Below are 7195 nucleotides of genomic sequence, written 5' to 3'. Positions count from 1 at the left end.
GATGGGCACGATGCCATGCTGGCCATACTTTATTGATCCCAAGCTGGGATTTTTTTATCTATCTCTATATAAACAATATAAGCAAAAGATGTCAAAAAATGGATGATTAACGTTGACTTGTTCATAATATACAGATTACAGGGTACAAATCATAAACTTAAGTAGTGCTTCACTAATGGGGATTCAATGCAGGATTAATCATGAATTCCTGTAGCTCACCATTAATAAATGATCAAGTCACTATGACCCTTTGTGATTAATTCACACTTAACAGATCATCAGTTAAGGGTTTGTTCCAAAGTTTGTTTCAGCACCTTTTCAGGTTTCAACATTCAGACGAGTATAATGTTGTATTAGAAACAGTACTATAACACATTGTTTGACATATATCATGTCAGGACTTTGATTAATATGAAGCAAAATGTCCACACCAGACTTACACTGAACAGTTTTATTGTTTATATACTTACATGTAACTATTTTTATCAGACTAATAGAGAATAGTATTCATGACAACACCCACAAAATCACATTGTGTTATAAGTTACTGCGTGTACTTTCTGCCCAGGTACTGCAGATGCAAATCAGCTTGAAGCTAATTCTGGTGCAATATTTTCTAATTGTGCATCGTCACTAACAAAACTAAACTACACACACTCAGACACAGAGAAGCTTTGCACAACTTGAAGATACTTCCGTGTAATAAGTGGGCAACTGTACATCAGGCATTCACTACGTTTGATTAACTGTTACTGATACAAACTAACAGCACATGGCAAATTAGTATTTGTGATGCTAAGTGGCAGATGCAGGATTTTAAAGCGTGTGGCACTGTCACAAGAGAGTATTGTACATTCATAACAAAAGTAAAGCAAACATCTTTCATTCAATACATGCGTTAGAAATACCAAAGGCCATGTTCTGATTGTCCTCATTTGTCAAGGCAAGAAAACACGCTGTCACTTGTTTTCATGTAACATCATCATGAGTGTCAGAATTCTGAAATAACTAATAATAATTATTAACCCTCGTTATGGTGACGGCAGAACACAATGCTAATTGAAAATGTGGCTTCTCAAACTGCTCAGTATGCATAACAGGAACCGTAGCTGCGATGGCCAACGTCACCATAGTTGTCACCACCAGGGTACTTCCCCTGACACGCCAGGCTGTTCGCCTGCGGACAAAGGAGACGTTAAACAAAAGCTCAAAACAGGAAATAAACACAGGTTAGTGGTAAAGTATCTGCATACCTCTGCTCTCTTAATGAACTGCTCAGTGGCGGCTTTCTCGTTCTCTTTATGTCCTCTCCAAGCTCTGAGTGCAGACGCCTGCAGTGCTCGACCAAAGGAGAACGTCAGGATCCAGGGTTTGGGCAGAGGGCAGTTGTTGATGGCATTGAGGTGGACAGAGGCCTCCTCTTCGCTCTGACCGCCTGAGAGAAAAGCCACTCCTGTGGGGAACAGAACACACCGTTTTACTTTCACTTGTGTTTCCGCACACTTTATACATATCTGTGTTAAATCCTCTCCAGACACGGCCGCGGCCTGGGTTACCTGTGACCGCTGGGGGAACAGTGCGGCGCAAAGCGGTGAGGGTTGCCATAGCAACTTCCTCAGGGCTGTACTTGGTGGGGCAGCTGTGTCCAGCAGTGACCATGTTGGGTTTGAGGAGAGTTCCTTCCAGGTACACGTGGTGGTCCGACATGGCCTTGTACACAGCAGCGAGAACCTGCAACACACAGATTGTTTCACTATTTTTTCTTCTCTGTCTCACTCTTTAATCGTCGTAGTAACACACCCCTGATCATGCAGTATCTAAGAAAACAGAAACCCACCTTCTCAGTGATGTACTGGGAGCGTTTCAGGTCATGATCGCCATCGGGCAAAATCTCCGGCTCTATGATGGGCACGATGCCATGCTGGCCGAGAAAGGAGAGATTATCAGCAACAGTACAGAAGCATTATATCACAGAGATGTATTAAACGAGCTACTGCGTTGTATAATAATGGGTTCAGACCTGCTGGCAGATACTGGAGTAGCGTGCAAGAACATTAGCATTTTCTGTGATCGCCAGTCTAGATGGATTGGTGTCACTGATTTTGAGCACACAGCGCCACTTTGCAAAGACGGCTCCATCCTTTTTATACTGCGCACAGCGCTCTGACAGTCCATCTAGACCTATGAGGGAGGTTTAAAATACATCCATTAATTGTCTTGTAACATTTGTTCTTATTGGATATATGAGTGATGTCAGCAGTCTGACCCTGTGTGGTGGTCTCTCCAGAAGTCCCTGCCAGGGGGACAACACCCTTGTCAACCTGAGGAATAAGGAATAGAGACAGTCATGTTCAATTCTTGTATAGAGAAACAACTAATAATCCCCTTTCTATGATTTATTAAACTGACGACACCCGCTGAAGTGACATATTTAATGAATATCACACATTATATTCAAAACAGTACAATGAACCCAAATAGTGAACTAGGAAGTGGAATAGGAAATTTGTGTAAAACGAGTGATTTGGAGGAATTCTGAGTAGATTATTCCCTGTTTATGTATTATGTATTTTTTAATAATCTTTAACAAACTTAATAGGCTTCTTTTTTGAGAAATTCTGTGTTTCCTTGTCCTGATGCTCGGCCATTGTTCTATTAGACAATTTCCTTTCCTTTACATTTACTTTTTCTTCAAAGAAATAACCCAAATGTTGAGATATACACCTACTTTGTATATATTTAAAGTCATCAATCAGGAATGTCTCGCAAACCCTCCATGAAGCTTTAGCGACCACTGGTAGGGGGTCCCGACCTCCAGATTGGGAACCACTGACATAGGTTCACGCTACAAGTTCATTTCTAGTTTATTGCTCAATATCAGCCCATATCAGGTTCCAGTAGGACGAATGTCAATCTAGAGTGAAGTAAAAGTCACATGAATTCTGACTATTTACACTGAGGGGGTTGCACTGCAAAAATCTGACCTGTATCTGAATTGAGGAGATCAGATTTAATGTGATTTGTGCTGTTGACACTGTTATGAAAAACAGAAAAACTGAGTCACATATGAGCATAAAAAAATAAAATAAAATTTGGGCCACTTGTGATTGCAGTGTGAACGTAGTCACAACCATACATGTTTGATCAGGAACTCAACCTATCACCACATGGGTTGCTACAATTTGATACTCCACATTATTGATATTATCTGGCACTAAACTTCCACACCTTGATGCCGACCAGGATGCCCCTGTCCCTGATCATTTTGACAAAGGCTACGCCGTTATCAGAGTGCTGGTACAGCGTCTCATGGAAGAAGATGACCCCTCCGATGCAGCTGTTGATGCGATCGTCTGCACTGAAGAGAATTTGGCGGTACTGTCTGCGGTTCTCCTCTGTGTTCTCCACTCCAACCTGAGCCAGTCGCTTAGCCATGCTGCCTGTAATTAATGTGATACATTAGTTAATATATAGTATGCACTCTTTGGTCTGGCTGGTCTTTATCAGTGTGTGGCTGTAAATGGCAGACATTTCCCACAGTTTAAAGAAAGGGAAGAGTGCTACACACCCACAGACTCATCTGCAGCCAGGATGCCCTTCCCTGGAGAAACTATGCGTAGAGCGTTTTCATGTAGCTCCCTCTTCTGCGCCTCGGAGAGTGTAGGGGACTGGTGTGTCATCCTGAGTGACTGATTGTCCTACAGCCTCTGGTAGAAGATGTGACCTTATGATTATATCATTCACACATTAACAACCAAATTAAAATATAATTTATGAATTAAGCTTTTTAAATCAGAAAATGTTAGGTTTCATCCATAATGTGTTTCTCCCTCCGTCTGTCTTTCATATCAGCTTCTAGTCAAGTCAGATTTTTCCAAACATCACATTTTACCTCAGTGGGCTTTACAATCTGTATAGCATTCAGCACCCTCTGTCCATAGACTCTTGATTCGGGTAAGGGAAAGCTAAAAATAAAACTTTTAACATGGAACAAATGGAAGAAACCACAGGGAGAGCCAGATAGGAGGTATCCCTCTCCTAGGATGGAAAGACATGCAAGTTTCTATAGATGTAGTTCTAAAAACATGGAGCCCCGTCAAGTGTCTGCAAGTCAGCAATAAAACTTTGAGTGTCTAATTATTTAATATCAGTAAGAAAAGACTTTAACTTCCTGAACCAAACCACTTATTTCACGTAATTCATCAAATACAATCAAAAAGGAAAGATAAAGATCTATTTATCACATGTTAGAGCAGCACATGAAACAGGCTATAGAGGTGAGAAACAGACACAAACAACAGGGGAATAAAAAGTTAAAATCGGAGACAAATGTGAAATTAACTAAATAGTTTCATATGGTGTAAAAGATGATATCAGTTTGGACATTAAATCTTTGTTGTAAACTTAAATGTATAAAATATAAAGTCATTTTAAAAACTGATAAATACCCCTGATGGTCCTCATTGCAGTTCTCATTACATTAACTCATTATCATACAGGTGCATCCACTGAAGTCAGGGATATAACCCTACATTTATACATCAAAGGAAAGCCAACTAAAAGAGATGAGCAGTAAAAGCTCTTACCTGACAGAAACTGAAATCAAATGTGTCCTGTCCTCTGGTGTGATGAACACTGACAGAGACTCTCAGTCAGCTCTAGTTTGTATCCAGCTCAAGTGTGTCACACCTCATAAGCCAACACCCCTGGGCGGCGCTTGCACGCCCACCTTTGCCCCATATAAATTAGAAGATTTTTGATGAATCATTGTTCTATTTACATATAGAAGGATTTTTTTGGTCATGCAGCCGCTTGCTTTTCAAGCTGATATGCCCACTTTAGCATTCGCTGTAAAAAATGGTTAAAAAAAACTGTACGGCTGTGGCTGTAATAAGTACAGTAGAACTTTTTCGACTATTAAAGTAAAAAGATATTAGTACTGTTGACTTTACAGTTAAGTTTGGAGCTTTATTCCATATTTTACCATATCAATAAAAAAAAAATTACCATCAAAAGAAACTGTTTTCCATATAAATATGAATTACCGATAAAATAACGGTTTTGCCTTGCAATATGAGGGTGTTTTGCTGTGCAGTTCCTTTGCAATGAATAACTCAGTGTACTGCTTCTTAACATGCTGTGTTGGTGTAAATTGGATGCCATATCCACAATTATTTTACAACTTTACTGTAGTGTTTTAACTCATAACCACTCCACATTCAGGATGATTGTGAAATAATAAATAATGTATTCTGTAGAACAATCTACCCCTATAGCAACCTAATTTAAGCGTTTAACCATACCCCATGGCGTGCTATTTTTATTTTAATTAGTAAAAATGTGCCCTGAGGAAAGTTTCAAGTCTCCTGATAATTTGGTCCTCACCCTCGAATTCACTGGGGTGTTTCAGTCTCAGAGCAATTCATGCACTTGGTGGCTTCTTTTCCTGAGCTTTAAACTGTAAAGAACACAATGGAACATGTCAGAAATAGAAATCATTTCCAGGTTCCACTCAATGTAAATGAACATGGTAATACGACCCAAATTAGCCCAAAAATTAGGTCAGCTAAATCTTTTCACGTTTTGAAGAGGGAATTTTTCAACTTTTTTTTATCTCATTGACTTCTGTTTGAAAGCTTCCAAATACAGAAACTATTTATTCTATATACAGTATATGAAACAATGTTTGTTTTCAAATACTAACAGAGAAATTAAATGATGATCCGTGAGCTAAACCTCTTTCCAAATAAGTTGAGATAACTTGAGGGTGTGGAATTATGTTCATTTGCGTCGCTGCACTTTAAGCTACATTCAGGAAACTACATGTTTTCTGTTGTGTGTTCTGTTACATAATGTCACTATTTGGTTGGACTCAGTGGGACGACTCGCCGGCATTTCAGGGGACTCCTCTCTTCACTATTGTGGGTCAGTGTGCCTCTGAAACTAGATATGGGTCACTGGACTGCCTGCCACTATACAGCCACAACACAGACATGGTGGACCTGTCTAAGACAAGGGCCTGAGAGGGAATTCAATGTCAGGAGGCAGTGGAAGGAGGAGCCGGTGCACTCCCATTCAGGAGATACAGATTTAAATAGATACATGACTTCGAGCAGTACAGCAATTATACGTGGCTTCCTCCGCCGGGACACGCCGTTTTTTTTTCTCTGTTACCTAATTAAAAACATTTAATGATGATACTTTATCTGGTCCTCAATTTTCTGTCCTATTAAGGTTGTCCTCGATGGGTTTGTGAGTGCTCCTCTAAATAGGTCGACCCAGTTGGCCATAATGTATCCAGGTACAACGTTCATATGATAACTGGTCTAGAATAAGACTCATGGTATGTTTTACCGAGCAAATGCAACAGTAGGGCTTATTTTATTTAACGCTTTTGTCACCAGTCCTACAGAACCATTTAAAATAGATTTTGATAAGTTTAATGTTAATTGTTCTTTGTAAGTACGATTCATGACGGTTAAGAATGACTGTCTAACCATGAAGAAAGAGAAGGCCATAATATGTGTTGTTTCTTTTACCTATAGCCTTGTTAAATTATACTTTGTGTAACTTTTTCTCTGAGATCCAACTTTGTCATGAAACCGTAGAAATTTCCATTTCCTCTGAGCATTTTAAAGACATCTTGTCAATGTTGGCGTAAAAGTTTAGACTGAAAGTCCATTCTTGGGCTCCAAATGGACTCTTGTGGCGAGGGTGATCATGGGATACAGTTGAAACAGCTTTATAGTTGAACCTGAGGTGAGATTGTTTCGTCAGCTACAACTGTAGTGTTATATATACAGTGATCAGCCATAACAATATGACTACTGACAGGTGGAGTGAATAACACTGATTATCTGACTATCATGGCACCTGTCAGTGGGTGGGATGTATTAGGCAGCAAGTGAACATTTTGTCCACAAAGTTGATGTGTTAGAAGCAGGAAAAATGGGCAGCGTGAGGATTTGAGTGGCTTTGACAAGGGCCAAATCGGGATGGATAGACGACTGGGTCAGAGCATCTCTATAACTGCAGCTCTTGTGGGGTGTGCCCGGTCTGCAGTGGTCAGTACCTATGAAAAGTGGTCCAAGGAAGGAAAAGCAGTGAACCCGAGACAGGGTTATGGGCAGCCAAAGCTCATTGATGCACGTGGGGAGTGAAGGCTGGCCTATGTGGTCCGAGCCAACAGACGAGC

The 7195-nt window shown here is 40.2% G+C and overlaps 1 protein-coding gene across 1 annotated transcript; it reads right to left on the bottom strand.

Moving 5' to 3' along the window:
* Positions 1 to 445: 445 nt before the first annotated feature.
* aldoca (aldolase C, fructose-bisphosphate, a) lies at positions 446 to 3717 on the bottom strand. The gene is made up of 8 exons (XM_035680051.1): positions 3569 to 3717; positions 3229 to 3440; positions 2267 to 2321; positions 2021 to 2181; positions 1838 to 1921; positions 1557 to 1731; positions 1254 to 1453; positions 446 to 1177 (listed from the first exon to the last, which is right to left on the bottom strand). The coding sequence occupies exons 1-8, from the start codon at positions 3678 to 3680 to the stop codon at positions 1085 to 1087; spliced, it is 1092 nt and encodes a 363-aa protein (XP_035535944.1). The 5' UTR covers positions 3681 to 3717; the 3' UTR covers positions 446 to 1084.
* Positions 3718 to 7195: the final 3478 nt, after the last annotated feature.

The sequence above is a fragment of the Morone saxatilis genome, unplaced genomic scaffold (genome assembly GCF_004916995.1).
Source record: "Morone saxatilis isolate NCDOM2014 unplaced genomic scaffold, NCSU_SB_2.0 Contig8, whole genome shotgun sequence".
NCBI classification, from domain to species: domain Eukaryota; kingdom Metazoa; phylum Chordata; class Actinopteri; family Moronidae; genus Morone; species Morone saxatilis.
This window is presented reverse-complemented; position numbering and strand designations above follow the sequence as displayed.

What these genes read in the sequence shown, in the direction of transcription:
- aldoca (XM_035680051.1), bottom strand. Translation starts at nt 3,680, where the DNA reads ATGACACACCAGTCCCCTACACTCTCCGAGGCGCAGAAGAGGGAGCTA. An exon ending in GCATCCTGGTCGGCATCAAG is followed by an intron (nt 2,322 to 3,228) that starts GTGTGGAAGTTT and finishes CTTATTCCTCAG; the next exon opens with GTTGACAAGGGTGTTGTCCC. An exon ending in TGGAGAGACCACCACACAGG is followed by an intron (nt 2,182 to 2,266) that starts GTCAGACTGCTG and finishes CCTCCCTCATAG; the next exon opens with GTCTAGATGGACTGTCAGAG.